General features: G+C 36.8%; 1 protein-coding gene across 1 annotated transcript; it reads left to right on the plus strand.

Moving 5' to 3' along the window:
- The first annotated feature begins 1,366 nt into the window (after positions 1-1,366).
- LOC18594690 lies at positions 1,367-2,367 on the plus strand. Its single transcript, XM_018129779.1, has 2 exons — positions 1,367-1,541; positions 1,628-2,367. Exons 1-2 carry the CDS (start codon positions 1,367-1,369, stop codon positions 2,365-2,367), a joined length of 915 nt encoding a protein of 304 aa, XP_017985268.1.
- The last annotated feature ends 16,274 nt before the right edge of the window (positions 2,368-18,641 follow it).

The raw sequence follows: 18,641 nt of genomic DNA on the forward strand, positions 1-18,641 counted from the left end.
ACTTTGACATCTGTTTATTGTATATTAATCACTGATAAAATTATAAAAATACATTTTTAGAAAATTTGAATGAAATAATTTTTATATATTATAAAATTTTATTAATTAAATATTAAAATAATAGAGATCAAATTAAAATTTTTTTATCAAAACAAAGTTAACATTTGACAATTTAAATGAGACAAATGGGGTAATATCTTTGCTTCAAATATGGTAGTGGAGGTGTCCATGAGCATGGTCGGGCTTACTAGGCCTTCCTATTTAATAGCCCTATTCGAGTTTTGTTCCCAATTAATTATTATTTTATTATTTCTAAATATATTTTTGCATTAAAATTAAATAATATATATTATTTATCAATAAAAAAATTTATTCAAGCGGAGCCTAGTCAGTATGGGCCTCAAATCAATGTTATTAGAAATGCTATCTCAAAGAGTGAAAATGTAAGAAGGGATGAATTGGATTTTAAAATTTTTTTAAGAATGAAATATGAACTGCTATAGTCCACTATTGAGAAGCTCTAGTCGACTATGGTTGTATTTTTTTCTTTCTGAAACCTTTTCAAAAACTATTTAGACAAATATAAAGTCAATTATGAAGACTTGATAGTTGATTTTAGATTAGAAACTTGTTTTGAAAGCTTGTAAGAAAAGTTTCAAGGAAAATCTTGATGAGTATACGAATTTTAAACAAGTCTATTCAATCAACCACAAACAAATGATCATTTTTGAAATGATTAAAATGTTTTTCAAATGTAGATTAAACAAGTTTAATTTAGGAAAAATATCTAAAGAAATCTTTTCAACAAGAGATAAACAAGTAGTGATGTTTGAGAATGATTTAACAAACAAGCAACTAATGTAATGGGTTTTCTTGAAGTGAAATGAAATGAAGCAAAATAATGAAATAAAGACACTTGGTAAAAGTCAAACCTTCTTCAAAATAAATTTTCTACTCGTGTTAAAAACAAAGTAAGTGATTTTTTAAAATAGGTTTTCAACAAAAATCATAAAGCATAAAAGTAAATTAAGACATAAGAAATTTATAATAGTTCAACTTTCTCAAGTGCTTGCATCCATTCTCTTGGCTCACCAAGAAATCTCCAATCCACTAAAAGAAGCTTTGCCTTTTAATCAAACAAAGCGATATTCTCACACAATCCACAAAATAATTCATACTTTTTAACGAGATCAAGCAATAACTCTCACACAATTCACAAAAGGATTCTTGCTTTTTAGCGAGATTAAGCGATAACCCTTACACAATTCACAATTAAACTAAAAAACATTATAATTTGAAAAAAAGAAAGAAAGTGGAGAACGCTCTCAACCTCAACCACTTCCCCTCACTCCCTCAACCTCAAGGAATGGAGGCTGGCAGGCCGCTGGACCCCCAAAACCACTCATTTTCGACTCCACCATCTCTCCCAAGGGTGGCAGCCCCAACCCCAAGCCCTTTGGAAAAAGGAAAGTTACAGCCGCCACCTCTCATGGATTCCCACAACCTATACAAACACAGATTCAACCACCAACTTCCCCACGGTTCTAGAAAAAGTCTTTCCTCTCCATTATTTCAAGAGGAAAACCTCCTGTTGTACCCCCAACCCGAGACCCTTTTGTGTATAAAGATCGACGTGCTGCTGCGTTTTTTGAAGATGAAATACAAACCCTAGCACAATCGTTCAAGACGTCCCTTGTGGGTAAGTTCTCTTGGATGCCAAAATTGCAAGAAGTCAAATATGCATTTAAAGGGATAGGTTTAGCAGGGGCTTATGAAGTTAGATGGTTAGACTATAAACATGTCCTCATCCACTTGTCTGATGAACAAAACTTCAATCGGATTTGGACAAAGCAGAATTGGTTTATAGCGAATCAGAAAATGAGGGTGTTCAAGTGGACTCCAGAGTTTGAACCAGAAAAAGAATCAGTTGTGGTACCCATTTGGATCTCCTTCCCAAACTTAAAAGCTCATCTGTTCGAGAAATCAACTTTGTTGTTGATTGCAAAAACGGTGGGAAAACCACTATTTTTGGATGAGGCCACTACTAACGGGTCGCGGCCAAGTGTGGCTCATGTTTGTGTGGAGTATGACTGCAGAAAACGAATGGTGGAACAAGTTTGGATAGTGGTTCAGAATAGGGAAACGAGTGCAGTAATGAATGGATATTCTCAAAAGGTAGAGTTTGCTCATATGCCAGCTTACTGTGACCATTGTTGTCACGTTGGTCATAAGAAAGTTGAATGTATAGTGCTGGGAAATAAAGTTAAACCATCCGGATCCAGCAAGTTACAGCCTATTAGAGAGGCGGAGAAGGCTGCGGACTATGGAGGAGGTAGTTTCAAAAACCCTATTCCACCACTTATCTGACCCGACGATATGGGGAGGCCTGCGGGGTTTGAAGATGATGGAGGTTTGGATTTGGAAAAAAGAAAAAATATGGAAAAAAGAAAAAATCTAGAAAATTAAGAAATCCTATGTCTTGAGGTACAAGCTAAACAACATCAAAGATGGCAACCGGTGAACAAAGGTGGTCCAAGTTGCGTTAACGATCGACAAAATAAGGAGGGAGAATTTGAGAAGGATCCCAAGGGTGATAGCATACCATCTTTTAATAGATTCCAGGTGTTCTCGGGTGAGGAAGACATGGAGCAGAATCGGGTTAAAAAAAATAGAGTAAAAGGTAATGTGAACAGTATGTTTGTGGAAAGATCGAGCTCATTGGAGGAGGGGTCTAGCAATAGCAGAACACGAGAGGATGTTGTAGTGTTACGCTGGGAAGCGACGGTAGAACGGAGGTTCGGTGCCGAGGGCTAGAATAGTAAGAAAGAAACGAGTGGTGTAGAGACGGTAATAATAGTTTCTGCAAAGGTACAGTCTATGTCGAGCAGCAGGCAAGTGATTTTTCACGAAAAGGGGGGCACGGGCAAACAAAAAATGCAATGGATGGAAAAGAAAATGCAGTAAAGCCGAAAGAGAATGCTGCGCGAAAACTCCTTCACGTGCATGGGGTGCATGGTCAAAAAGCAAATACCAAAAGTGAAAGGGTGTTGATAGAACCTACAAAGGGCGCGACATTAGATGTAGCACAAGCAGTTACCGAGGCAAGCGGTATACAAGATAGTGCGTGGGACCAAGCTAGCAAAGACACTGAACAAGTGCAAAAAATAAAAAATAATCAACTACAGCTGACTACCTGAATAGCCGAATCCAGACAACATGAAGAAGGCGTGGGGCTCAAAGCGAGGGCCCTTGACCAAAAGCCTTTTGATGCGACAGCTCTTGCTGGTGTCGAGGAAGCCTTAGCGTCAGCAGCAGGATTGTCTACTACAAGGCATGGTCCACGGGACCCAACAAGGAAGGACAAGGGCGGGAAGGAAATAGATTCAAGAATGCCTACTATAGGTGACGGGATGTCGGTGCAGGAGTTATAGCAAGCAAGAATAAATGAGACAGCAAAAAATTACCTTTTGAAGTCTGTAGATGTGGAACTTCAGAGTACAGTAAGTGATAAAAAAAATCAACAAAATCAGTTGGACGGATTGGAAGAAGCTAGCCTATATGGGGAGGACAAACAATGCCCAAAACCCATGACTCTTGTGCCAGCAAATGTCGACTTTGATGGAGCAATGATAGCAACGGCATTTGTAGAAGGGATGGCCCAGATTTTATGGTGGACTAAATCAAAAGAAGGATATGCAAGGAATTTTCACGAATATGGGATGAGTGGATGCCATGCACTAGCAGAACGTGGGAGTACGATTAATGTTCAAAATAATAAAAATAAAAAAAGTAAAAAAACACCAGTTGACTGAATGGCAGACTACAGTCTGCATGATACGGACAAGCAATGCCCAAGAAATACTTTCTCAACCCAAGAACCTTCGAGCATTATGCCAGCCCCTGTTGACATTAACGGCACACTACCTCTAGCAGTGGAATTGCATGAGAATGTACGTATGTCACGGGGGTTTTCTTTTAACCCGTGGGGCTTAGCCTTTGCCTCGCTTAAGGGGGTTAGAAAAGCTAGCAGCCTTCTCAAGTTAGCTAGTTAAAATTGATTATGGCAAGCACAATAGAGTTGAGAGAACAAAGAGAGAGCTTTTATTGATAGAATTTCCAATACAAGAGTCATTAATCCCAAATGTGGGGGCTCAAAGGGGTTTATATAGCCTAAGACCCCTTAGAGCCACTACAAAGCAGTTCCCAACGGCTAGGGGCTATTTTGAACTCTGTTAGGCCCCTCTGACGTGCCCCTGGCACTATTGCCAACGGCTGCTGTACAAGCCTCGGGCTAGCTAGTGCTTCCAATGCTTCTGGCAAACTGTTTGGGTAGTTCGCGTGCACTCGTTGTGCACCAGTCTGTCAGTTCTGCTGCATGCCATTTTCCTGTGTGCCTACGCCCCCATCTGCGTACTGGCCTGCGCACACCGTCTGTCTGCTGACCGGCTCACCCAGTTTGATAGCTGGCCTGCGCACTCGCTCGACCATGGGTATGGATGTCTCAAGCCCCTTTGAGCCAAATTGGGGTTCCAACCGTCGTTGCTCACCCATCTTCGAGCTAGCTCACCCACTCTCGAGTCTCAAACCCTTACCATCGAGCTATCCCGCCCTCATCCACAAAAGGGGCATAACACTCTCCCCCAACTATTCCGACAATGCCCTCGTTGCCTACTGGTCTTGAAACTGCTCCACCAAGTCCTCGAATTGCCACAGCGCTTAGGCAAGCTCCCAGCTAGTCTCACTCGCTGGTAGTCCCCTCCACTAGACCAGGTATTGATGCTGCGGTAGGTGGTTTTCCTCCTTAAAACCCTCTCAGCTAGAATCTGCTCGACTTCCCGCTAGTACGAGGCCTTCTGCCACATGGGATGCTGCTAGCTGCAATTCTTGCTCAGGTCATCTGGGTCTGCATGGTACGGCTTGAGCATGCTCACATGAAAGACCGGATGCACCTTATGCTAGGGTGGCATCTCCAGCTTGTACGTCGCACGACCCACCTTATTCTCGATGTAGAAGGGCCCTTGTACCTTTGAACCAGCCCTTTGTGTAACTTCAGGTGACAAAAAACCAAGTGAAGCTTCACTAACACCAAGTCCCCCACGTTGAAGCTCACGTCCCGCTAGTGCCTATCCGCCCACTTCCTATATTTCTAGGTGGCACACTTAAGGCTCGCCCTAACCAAGTCCTACTGTGTGTGCCAATCTTGGGCATATCAGAAAGCTGCTGGTGTTGGTCCCATATAGCTACTAACTAAGGCCCCCGGGGTCATTAGCTGTTGCCCCATCACCAGTTCAAATGGGCTCTTTCGAGTCGGCTCCCACTACTGCAGGTTGTAGCTGAACTGTGCAACGTCCAACAGTTTTGCCCAATTTGATTGGGTGTTATGGACAAAGTGCAGCAAGTAGATCTCCAACAGGTAGTTTACCCGCTCCGTCTACCCATCAATCTGCGGGTGGAAGCTGGTCGAGAAGCGGAGCTTGGACCCTAGTAGCTTGAATAACTCAGTCCAGAACTTGCTTGGATCCTTGTCGTTCACTAGGCTCTCCAATAAGCCCCACAACTTGACAACATGCGCCATGAATGCTTGGGCTGCCTCTTCAGTTAGGCACTCTCGTGAGACCAGCACAAAGGTCTCATACTTGCTAAACCTGTTTGCCACAACCATTATAGTACCAAACCCGTTCGTTGTAGGCAGCTTAGTGATAAAATCTAAGGATACGGACTGCCACGGTCTGTCGGGCAGCTCTAGTGGCTTGAGCAGGCCCTCTGGCTGCTGCTGCTCGCCCTTGTCCTGTTAGCAGACCAAGCATGCTCGCACATAAGCCTCGACGTCCTCGGACAACTTGGGCCAATAGTAGCCCGCAGCGATCAATGCCTCCATCTACTCGGCGCTTGGGTGTCCCACCCATAAAGAGTCGTGGTGCTTCTGCAAGATCTCCTTGCGTAGCCTCTTAGTGTTTGGCACATAGTCTCAAGTTCCTTTGGCCATGAACAGGTCCTCATCTATCCAAAATCATTGTCTCTTGCCCTTCTTGGCGCACTCGATGATGGCTTGTGTAGTGGCATCTCCCGCAAGCCCTGCACGAATCCTGGCCAGTAACTCACCCTGCACCTAGCTGATGGCTACCAGTTCTACCTTGCCGCTCAGCACAACAGCAACTCGATTGGTGGCACCCAACTTGTACTCCATGTTGAAGTCAAATTTCACCAAGTACACTTGCCACCTAATCTGCTTGGGGGTCAGCTTTTTTTGGGTTTAGAAGAAGCTATTGGCTATGATGTTTGTCTTAACCACGAACCGCGCCTCAAGCAAGTAGTGCCGCCACACCCTCAAGCAGTGCACTACCGCCGTCATCTCCTTCTCTTGAGCCGTATAGCGCCACTCAATGTCATTGAGCTTCCAGCTCTCGTACACCACTAGGTGGCCTTGCTACATGAGTACCTCGCCCATAGTGTAGTCTGACGCATCACTGTGCACCTCATATGGCACACTCGGGTCTGACAAGTACAGCACAGGTTCCTCGATCATGGCCTGCTTTAGCTGTTGGAACGCCCGCTCACACTCGGGACCCCATCGTCATGCGCGGTCTTTGCGCAGCAAGTCGCTCAAGGGTGTGCGATGCTAGAGTAGCCCCGCATGAACTTGCGGTAGTAGTTTGCAAGCCTCAAGAAACTCCACAGCTCGATCACTTTGGTGGGTTGCTCCCACTCGTTGATAACTCAGACCTTGGTTGCATCCATCCTAATTCGGCCTCCCCCAATGATGTGGCCAAGGAATGGGATCTCTAGCTGGGCAAAGCAGCAGTTTTCCCACTTGACATACAGCTGATGCTGCCTTAGGCGCTCAAACATAGTCCTCAAGTGCCCCACATGTTCTGCCATGGTCCTGCTATAAATGACAATGTTGTCAAGGTATACGACCACAAACTTGTCAAGGAACGATGATAATACCTTGTTCATGAGCGTGCAAAACATCGCGGGGGCGTTGGTTAAGCCGAAGGGCATGACTAGGAACTCGAAGCTATCGTAGGGCGTCACGCAAGCAATCTTCTCTTGGTCCCCCTCGGTAATTCTCACCTAGTAGTACCCGGACCGCAGGTCAAGTTCAGAGAAAACCCAGGCCTCACCTAACTAGTCGAACAGCTCGAAGATGTTGGGGATCGGATAGCAGTTCCAAATGGTCACTTGTTGAGTGCTCGATAGTCAATGCACGGCAGTAGCGTCCCATCGTGCTTTAGTTGGAAAAGGACAAGCGCACCATAGGGTGCCTTGCTTGGATGAATGAAGCCTGCCTCTATCAACTCTGTAAGCTGTCAGCATAATTCAACTAACTCTAAGGGGTGCCATTCGGTAAGGTGCCCTCACGGGTGGCTGCATCCCCGGCACAAGCTCGATCTTGTGGTCCACCTAGAGTTCGGGTGGCAAGGAGCTTGGCAGCTTGGCTGGCATGACATATGCATATTGGTCCAGCATGCCCGCTACCTCGTTTGGCTAACCCTCGTTCAAGGATAGCGTGGCTACAAAGGTCTCCTCACCCCTGCGCACACCATCCGTTAGCTGTATGGCGCTCAGCGTCCTAGTGGCGGGTTGCTGCCCGCCCCTCACCGGCACCACACATTGACCTCGAGGGTCAAGAATCATAATGCAGTTCAAGAATGGGGCAACCATGCCATTTATTCGGTCAAGGAAATCTACCCTAATCATAAAGTCATAATCATCCAAAGGAATGACTTCAATAATTTCCTTACCGACCCACTCACCTAGCCGCACATCCACACTGTTTGCGATGCCAATGGTGGGGATCTCCTTGCTGTTGACAGTCTTGATGCGCGCTGCCCCTGCCTTGGTGTCCAGCCCCAGCAACTTTGCTGTCTCGGCAGAGGTGAACAGATCGCTTGCTCTTGTGTCAACCAGCGCGTTCAACTTCTTGCCCGCCATTCTTATGTCGCCAAACATCAAGTCCTTGCTGCGACTCAGCTTGTGCTGTTTCAGTGCAGCTAGCATCATGGTGCTCAGTCTCAAGGAATCCCGCTACTGCTGCCCCTCATTTCCCTCTTCTTGGGTGATGGCAGACAGCTTGGCCCTCTTGGGGCAGTCTCGGACCAAATGTGGCCCGTCACATAGGAAACATGTCAGGGGCCTCTTGTCCTTGTTCTCCGCACGGCTGCCTTGGTCAGTACCCCACGTGCTGCCTTACCCGCTGGTAGTGCCCCTCGACAATGGCTTGGCAATGGCCTTCACCTTGGCCTTGCCTTTTCCCGCATCCTTCTCTGCATCCCCCTTGCAAAACTCGATCAAGGACTCAGCCATGGCCATCGCAGCAGTGATGTCTTGGATCCCGCAGCGCTGAAGCTCTTGTCTCGCCCACGGCCTCAGTCCATCGAGGAAGTAGAACAAGGCCTCCCGTTCGCCTAGGTCGTTGATTTGCAGCATGAGTTCAGTGAATTCCTTCACATACTCTCGGACTCCCCCTTGCTGCGTTAAGCGCCTCAATTTCTCGAGCGCCTCATCTTGCGCGTACTCAGGATAGAATTGTGCCTTCAGCTCGAGCACAAAGTCATCCCATGTCGAGATGGCAGCTCCACCATGCCTCTCGTCACACTTCTTGGGCCACCATAAACATGCCAAGTCAGTAAGATACATCGAGGCAGTGTTAATTTTCTTATCATCATCGGCAATGTTGGTGGCCCGGAAGTATTGCTCCATCTCCCGCACGAAGTTGTCTATGTCTTGGGCACCTCAATATGGATGTGTTTCAATTTTATGACGATAGTAAAAATTATAGTCATAAAATGAAACACTCCATTCTAGGTGCTTTTCTTATTTACATTTTCTGTTTTTAATTTTATTTTAGTTTAGTGAATCAATGTAATAGCAGGAAATATCTATTTTACTGTAGCATCAAAAGTTATGCACGTAAAATAGTTTTCCTTACTCTAAGTGCTTATCCGAAACTTTCTCATGATCATGTAACTTAGAGGTACGGTTTAAGTCTCCCTCCTTTGTACTTTTTATTTCGTAATTAATAAAATCTAACAGGGTAGCTGGGCCCTGTGTGAATTTCTCGCATAAAAAAAAAAAACCCTTACACAATTCACAAAAAAGATTCTTACTCTTTAACAGGATTAAGCGATAACCTTTACAATGAATATTTTTACATAAATATAATCAAAAATATAATATATATTTATTTACATAAATATATATTTTTACATAAATAATCCAAGTCATTTTTTACATAAATATAATATATATTTATTTATATATATTTGTATTTATAAATATTACTAAAATTTGAACTAATCAAAACAACTTTTTAGCTTTACCAGATTGAGTAAATTATTTCAATCATCTTTTTAATACTTTCTTGGAGTCTTTCTTTAATTTGGTTTCAGTCAACTGATTTTTGTTTTTCCATCTTAGCAGTAATGTTTTAAAATATGGCCTAGTTGCCTACATTAATTTAAGGACAAACTTGGCCTATTTGTGCATATATATACTTGGGAGTTGGCCTATCTGTTTTAAAATATAGATTTGTATATAGGTCGAGCTTGGTTTGAGTCATTCATTGAATTATTATTTTATTATTAAAGTAGTAAATATTATATTATAATAATATTTAATGTTTTTATAAACATTTTAAAATTAAAATTAAATAATATGTATATGTATATACATGTATATATATATATGATATATTAATATTACTAAAATTGGGTTTTAGTCAACTAATTTTTCCTTTCTCCATGTCAACATTAATATTTTAAGATATGGCCTAATTGCCCATATTAATTTAAGCACAAACTGAAACTATTTGCTGCAGATAGAAACTAGGGAGTTGGGATCCAACAAGAGCTCCAGACCTCTAACATTATTTTATTTTTTTCTCATAAAATAACACTCTTGTTTCTCAAAAGGGGAGGTTGCTCTGGTAATGGATGTGTCTACGAGTTGAGTCTGATCTACTTTGCCAAGCTCCAGCATCGTCCAATTTGTCTGTTTAATTATTATTTTATTATTAAAATATTGAAATATTATTTTTATATTAATATTTTAAAATTAAAATAAATTAAAAAGTTATGTATTAATAAAATAACTTCATACAAACTGCTGTAGGCTGGACTCATGCCTTGAAGTTTATGTCAACTCAGCTCGAGTCGAGCCGACTATGAGAGATCCAGTGAATAGCACAACCTTTTATATATATATATATATCCTACAGAATTTCTCAATATTAAAAAATACCATCAAATGGGATCTAATTAGTGCGTTGCCTAATACATTATTAAAATCGTCATTTTGAAGACAGACGAGATATTCAAATCCCTTACAACAATTACACATGCCAACTTGTCATCCCAAGGTGTAAATCTCCCTCTCTCTCTCTCTCTCTCTCGCTTGGAAATACAAATTCATTGAGGAATTCAAATTTAAATGGTTTTATGTTTTACCGACAAGAGCTATAATGGTATTTGTTTATTTAGGTGTTGTTTAGAATATTGATCGTTTCTCAATAAATTTGTCAAATATTGGTTTTTATTAGTAAAGAATATGTAAACTTTGACATCTATTTATTGTATATTATTCATTGATAAAATTATAAAAAAATATTTTTAAAAATTTGAATAAAATAATTTTTTTATAATTAACGATTANATATTTAAAATAATAGAGATCAAACTAAAAATTGTTTATCAAAACAAAGTTAACATTTTACACTTTAAATGAGAAAAAAGGGGATAAGTAAAGGTGTCCATGAGTATGGTCGGGCTTACTAGGCCTTCCTATCTAAAAGCCCTATTTGAGTTTTGTTTCCAATTAATTATTATTTTATTATTATATGAATTGTTTATTATTTCTAAATATATTTTTGCATTAAAATCAAATAAAATATATTAGTTATCAATAAAATAATTTATTTAAGTTGAGCTTGGTCAATATGGGCCTAAAATCAATGTTATTAGAAATGTTAGCTCAAAGAGTGAATATCTAAAAGGAGGATGAATTGAATTTTAAAAATTTTTACAAAATGAAGTATGAATTGCTATAGTTGACTGTGGAGAAGCTTTAGTTGACTATGGTTGTATTTCTTCTTCGCAAAATCTTTTAAAAAACTATTTAGACAAATATAAAGTCGATTATGAACACTTGATAGTTGATACTAGATGAAAAATCCATTTTGAAAGCTTGTAAGAAAAGTTCTAAGGAAAACTTTGATGAATATACAACTTTTAAACAAGTCTATTCTATCAACCACAGACAAATGATCATCTTTGAAATGCTTAAAATGTTTTTCAAATGTAGATCAAACAAGTTTAATTTAAAAAAAATATTTCAAAAAACCTTTTCAACAAGAGCTAGACAAGTAGTGATGATTGAGAAAGATTTAACAAACAAGCAACTAATGAAATGCGTTTTCTTAAAGTGAAATGAAATGTAGCAAAATAATGAAATGAAGACACTAGGTAAAAATCGAACCTTTTTCAAAATAAATTTTGTACTTGTGTCAAAAACAAAGAAAGTGATTTTTCTAAAATAGGTTTTCAATGAAAATCATAAAGCATAAAAGCAAATAAAGACATAAGGAATTTATAGTGGTTCAGCTTTCTCAAATGCCTACATCCACTCCATTAGCTCACCAAGGAATCTTCAATCCATTAAAAGGATTATTGCTTTTTATCAAGATCAAGCAATAACCCTTACACAATTCACAAAAAGATTCTTGCTTTTTAACGAGATAAAGTGATAACCTTTACACAATCCACAAAGAAGACTCTTACTTTTTAACAGGATCAAGCGATGACCCTTACAAGCCTTTTATAGAGTGCAAGCACAACTTATACACTAACTTTTCAAGGCAAAGTTAGAACCTTTGCAAAGAATAACAAGAGTGCCTTTAAAAGGTGGATTTTGCTAGTTTAGTACAATGGAGGAAGAATGGCTAAGAATGGATATAAAGATTGGAGTGTAAGCACAAAGAAGGTTTTCGCCCAAGTAGGTTTGGTTTTGCTTGGTTTTCTCTCTATTCTTTCAAGACCATAATCTTCTAAAGTTTAGCCCTTTTTCTTTCTTCTTCTTCATTTAGAAATGCTTCCAGATGGTCCTTTTTATAGTTGGAGGAGTTTTAGAGCCGTTGGAGATTATTAAACAAGAAACTATCTATTTTCCTTTTAAATTTTGTGTCTAACAGTCATTTGTAGTCGAGTATAGAAGTTCTCTGGTCAATCTATTTTCAGAAAGCTTGTATTTTTTATATCAAAGCTTAAAGAGTCGACTATAGCTTTGTCAAGGTAGATTATGGCTTCATTTCTTCATGATTTTTCATCAATCTTGTCATAAAGTTGACAATAGAATTTATAAGGTCAACTATGGCTGTGTATTTTTCAAGTTTCATTGTTTGTTTTCACTCGTTCTACCATAAGATCGACTTGCCTTGCTCTAAGATTGATTGGAACTTTGTTTTTTCAAGATTCCTTTACATTTTAGCATGTAACTTTGGTCATATCTTCCTCATGATCAAATGTTGAGTGATGATTGAGTTTCATGACTTGAAGCAAGCTTAGTGTAGTATAGATTGATGATCTTTGAATGCTTTAAGATAAATTCCACCACTTATGAACCTAACTTGCAATTTTAACGTCTCAAGGATAAATGTTAAAGGGATTATAAACTCATATAAATAAATCATACAAGCTTATAAATGTAGTTCAATAACTTCAAGAATCAAGCTTGTAATTATGTAAGAACAAAAGTATGAGAGTTAAATTATTTAAAAATTTTGTCAAAAATCACTCAAATAATGTTCAAGAAAATTTGATCATTTTGTCATAATCAAAACTACTATCATTTTAAAGCTAACAATTTCTCTCTTTTTGACATGACAAAACAATGAGCATAATTTTTGTATGAAATGATTTAAGATTAAGTTCTCCCCCGTCAACATATGCATCAAATTTGCTCATAAACCTTTCCTCCCTTTTTTGTTATATCAAAAAAGTTAATAAGTGTGAGCATTAAACACGTAAGCTCAAGAACTAATGGTTAACAAAAATCATCAAAAATATAGGCATTAAAACCAAGGATATGTAATCACTAAGCCACTAAGTCATCATATATATGCAATTAATATCCTCAACTAAATCATGAAGAGATGTATAAAGTCATTTAACTACTCAACTATGACCAAGTATTGAGACAGTAAAAAAAATGCATTAAATAAATCTTCCACTTTATTCTTGGCTTTCTGAATTTTTGGTGGCTAACTTCTTTAAAAACTAAAAACTCTCTTTTTCCTTAACCTAGCTTAATGGGCTTCAAATAAGTGTTAAATCACAGTAGAGCTCTTTACTTTTTTTCTAACACAATGCACCAGCCTGCAACCTTTTCACATTTGGACTAGAAATTCAGAATTGGGCTTTTGATGCTGCAGCACTGACTTTTCTTTAGGTCTTCATTTACTGTCTACTACACTCTATTGACTTCCAATGTAATTTTCTCCAACTTTGAAGCAAAACTAGAAAACGTAGACTACATGAAAATTGTATCTCTGTCCCTTAGCTTTCAATGACTCAAGAATCACATCATTGGGACCTCTTGAGTGAAACCTATGCTTGAAATACTGCGGCATGTACGAATGAAGCCTTGGTCCTTTAAGCACCTTTCTTCACCAATTTCAACCTTAATCCTTGGAATTTTACAAAAACATAAAAACTAATAAGTAATAACTAAACTAAAGCTAATAGAAATAAAAAGATCATAAAATAGAATAGCTTAATAAAATAAACTAATTAGAAAAATCAGTAAAAATAACTACATTTTAACCTAAACTCAAGAACTTAACTAACTTTTAAGAACAAAATGAGACAAAATAATTCTATAAAATAGAATTATCAAGCACATGTACATTTCATTCTCAAGAAACAATATTATCTATACAAGCACATGAGTGATAATATGATCAATAAATTTAAGTATTTAGTCAAGCATTCATCTTCAACAAGAACAAGTTATAATAGCATTTTCAACATAAGACATACTTGTTCAAGTTTTACATGCATCATACGAACTTTGCTCTGCCAATCGAAATCAAAGAGATAATAAATTAGTTTCAAAAATGTTTTGCAATAAAATCATTTTAGTTGCACTTGAAACATATAAGATTTGAGTTGGACATGCTTTGTGTAAATTCATGAGCTCAAAGTTATTCAATTTTATTCAATTATGCTCTAAATGATTTGTGAATGTGTAGCAAGCAAAATGAGTCATATTTAAGCATATTAAGCATTTTCAAATATCTCATAATCATGTATCGATAATGACTTTATGGTCATTCAAGCTTGCAAGCAGACATGCACATCCAATAAGAACAATTTAAGAGCATTTTCATCATGAAGCAAACTTGTTCAATTCATAAATTACCGTAAGCTCTAGGATGGCAAGCATTTTCCTCATACAAGCTCATTTTTTACCAATTTGAACTATTCATTCAAGTTTTGAATTATGAATCAAGATTGTTCAAATGGTTAATTTTTTTTTTTTTTGCACAAGGAAATAAATTGAATAAGCTTTCTAAGCTCAATTTTTCTTATTTAGACTACTAGAATGGATGACAATGCAACTCATTAAGTATGCTCATATGCTATTACATTATTAAATCTTTTATGTTCAAGGCAACACTCAAAAATCATTTTTCTTGAAAATAGTAGTGTAATCAAATTACAGGAGGACATTTTTATCAAAACAATTTTTTATAATGAAGATCAATTAAAGGTCAAATATATGAGAAAAACAAATTTCAAAAAAAAAAAGAGTATGATCAATATAAGTGCACACTCAATCTTTAGAGTTCTACTTCTTTCAAGATTATGCAATTTATGACATGTATCACATTTGAACTAATTTTGCATAATCAAGATTTGTCAATAAAGCTCAAGGAAAGTGAACAAACAATTATGCACTTAATATTCAAGCATGAATGGACAACCAAGATTTTCAATCAAAGAATCAAGCCAAACTAATCAATCTCAAGAAATTGTCAACCAAGCAAAATTCTTAAATTTTAAAAGTATGAAAACATTTTTGTAAAAAAAGTCAACCATTTTCATTTTGTGTCTAGAGAGTCTCCAATCTTCAAGTTGTTTCTCCTTGCTCTAGCACATTTGGTCCCTCATTCTATTTTGCCTCTTGGAGCTAACAAAGATCTTTACTCAAGGTGTTTAAACTTGAAAATTGAGATCAAAACTCCGATACCAATTGTTAGAAACATTAACTCGAAGAGTGAATATCCAAGAAAGGCTGAATTGGATTTTAAAAATTTTTGGAGAATGAAGTATAAACTGTTATAGTCCACTACTGAGAAGTTCTAGTCAACTATGGTTGTATTTTCCTTTGTAAAAGCTTTTCAAAAACTATTTACACAAATATAAAGTCGACTATGAAGACTTGATAGTTGATTCTAGATGAGAAACTTGTTTTGGAAGCTTGTAAGAAAAGTTCTGAGGAAAACCTTGATGAATATACAAATTTTAAACAAGTCTATTCAATCAACCATAGACAAATGATCATTTTTGAAATGCTAAAGATGTTTTTCAAATATAGATTAAACAAGTTTAATTTAAGAAAAATAATTCAAGAAATCTTTTCAACAAGATGTAGACAAGTAGTGATGATTGAGAAAGATTTAACAAACAAGCAACTAATAAAATGGGTTTTCTTGAAGTGAAATGAAATGAAGCAAAATAACAAAATGAAAACACTAGGCAAAAATAAAACCTTCTTCAAAATAAATTTCCTACTTGTTCAAAAACAAAGTGATTTTTCTAAAACAGGCTTTCAGCAAAAATCATAAAGCATAAAAATAAATCAAGACATGAGGAATTTATACTGGTTTGGCTTTCTCAAGTGTCTACATCTACTCCTTTAGCTCACCAAGCAATTTCCAATCCACTAAAATGATTATTGTTTTTTAACAGGGAACAAGCGATAACCCTTACACAATCCATAAAAGGATTCTTATTTTTTAACGAAATTGAGCGATAACCATTATAAAATCTACAAAGAGGATTCTTGCTTTTTAATAGGATCAAGTGGTAACCCTTACGATGCCTTTTATTCAGAGCAAGCACAACCCATACACTAACTTTTTAAGGCAAAGTTAGAATCTTTACAAGAATAGCAAGAATGCCTCCAAAAGGTGGATTTGCTAGTTTAGTTCAATGGAGGAAGAATGCCTAACAATGGATATAGAGATTGGAGACTAAGCACAAAGAAGGTTTAAACTCAAGTAGGCTTGGTTTTGCTCGATTTTCTCTCTTTTCTTTTCAAGGCCATGATTTTCAAGAGTTTGACCCATTTTCTTTCTTCTTCCTCACTTTGAAATGGTTCCAAATGTTCCTTTTTATAGTTGGAGGAGTCTTGGACCCATTAAAGATGATTAAAGCAAGAAACTGGTTGTTTTGCTTTTGAATTTTGTGTTTAACGGTCATCTATAGTCGAGTATGCAAATTCTCTAGTTGATCCACATCCAGAAGGCTTATATTTTTAACATCAAAGCTTAAAAGGTGGACTATAGCTGTCAAGATCAACTATGGCTTTATTTCTTCATGATTGTTTATCAGTCTTACCATAAGGTGGATTATGGCTATGTATTTTTCAAGTTTCCTTGTCTGTTCTTGCCCATTTTGCAATAAGATCGATGTGTTTTGCTCTTGGATTGATTAAAGCTTTATTTCTTCAAGATTTCTTAACATTTTAGCATGTTACTTTGGTTACATCTTCCTTGTGATCAAATGTTGAGTGATGACTGAGTTTCTTGGCTTGAAGCTGGCTTGGTGTAGTGTAGATTGATGATCTTTGAATACTTTGAGATAAACTCCATCACTTGTGAACCTAACTTGCAATTTTAACATCTCAAAGATAAATGTTAGAGGGATCATAAACTCATACAACTACATCATATAAGCTTCTAGATATAATTCAATAACTTAAATTATGTAAGTACAAATGTATGAGAGTTAAATCATTTCAAAATTTTATTAAAAATCAAACAAATAATGTTCAAGCAAATGTGATCATTTTATCATAACCAAAACTATAATCATTTTAAAGCTAACAAATGCCCAAGCTTAGATTGAGTTGGGTCGAGGCTACGTGATCACATAACTTGCCTAGCCTTTGGACACATAAATAGTTCATAGTTTTTTCTTTTCGTTTTTATATACCAAGAGATATAGGGATTCAAGTCCAACTTTTTGAGGAAAGTATGCACCTAGCGTTGAGTCAAATATTTATTAAAATAGTTGATTGTTAATGTGATGGTTTCTAAGGCATTCAATAAATATATTGCTATATATAACAACTTTAAATAGTACCCTTAAAGTAATTGTTAGCAAAATTCTTTGTTAAAGTTCAATTTCTATTAAAAGGAATTATTAATTGATAGGTCAAATTTAAGTTGTAACTACAGTTTAAAAACCTTTATTGAATCTGAAAGACATGACCCTATAATCGAATTTGATCCAACCAAGGACTTTAAAGGAATGCTTGGTTCGCGGAATGGAATAGAAGAGGAATAGAATAACTATTCCATAAGAATAGAATAAAGAAAAAATAATTATTATATAGTTTGATTCATGGAAATGGAATAGAATATAAATTATTATTATTATGATTTATTCCAATGATTGGTTGGAATAATTAAGGAATACGTGATAAATGACAAAAATACATTTTAATAAAATTAAAGAGTTTATTTTGTTAAAAGATAAAAATACTATAATAATAGTTAATAAAATCAAAATACCTTTTACTATAATTAAATAATATTTTCACCAAAATAAAAACATATTTTATTATAATTTAATAAGATTTTGTATTAGAAGATAATTAATTCTTTTATTATAATTAAATAATATTTAATACTAAAAGACAAAATACATTCTTTATTAAATTGAAATAATACTGAATAATATTCTTTATTACATTGATTATATTCAAATAATAATATTAAATAATATTCTCTATAATATTTATTATAGTTAAATAATATAAATATATTAAATGATATTTAAATATTTCCTTTTCCATTTTCTTTTTTGGAAATGAAATAAAAAATTTTTTTTGTAAAGGGGTATTTTGTAAAGTGGAGTGCGGCGGCAATAATCGAAAGCTCCAAAAATAGAATTGCTTTAGGGAGTGAGGAAGAGAGAGGAAAAAAGAATGGGTCTAGTATTATGTTATAAAGTAATTTTTGAAATTGTAAAAGGATATTTTTGTCCAATCAACTTTTTTTTTTATTGTCAAAAACTTGGAATAGCCATTATCAAAAGGAGCCTTGGTAATGGTTATTCAAACTCTTCTTGGAATGGCCATTATGAGGAATAGTCATTCCATTGAAGCAAATGTAACTTTATCTCAAGAATGAGAATAGGAGGGGAATGGTTATTCCATTCCCACCAACCAAGGATGTTGTAGACACCCTAAACCATCCCCTCACCATCCCTTCACCATCATTTCCCATCAAGTCCCCAACCACCACGCACCAGGGGTTCTGGCCACTAACTCCCTGGTGCCAGAACCCCCCCCTCGCCGGGTTGTCCAAATTTTTGGACAACCCGGCTCTTTAAAAAGACACAGACCAGAGGAGA

Source organism: Theobroma cacao, unplaced genomic scaffold, assembly GCF_000208745.1.
Source record: "Theobroma cacao cultivar B97-61/B2 unplaced genomic scaffold, Criollo_cocoa_genome_V2, whole genome shotgun sequence".
Classification (NCBI taxonomy): domain Eukaryota; kingdom Viridiplantae; phylum Streptophyta; class Magnoliopsida; order Malvales; family Malvaceae; genus Theobroma; species Theobroma cacao.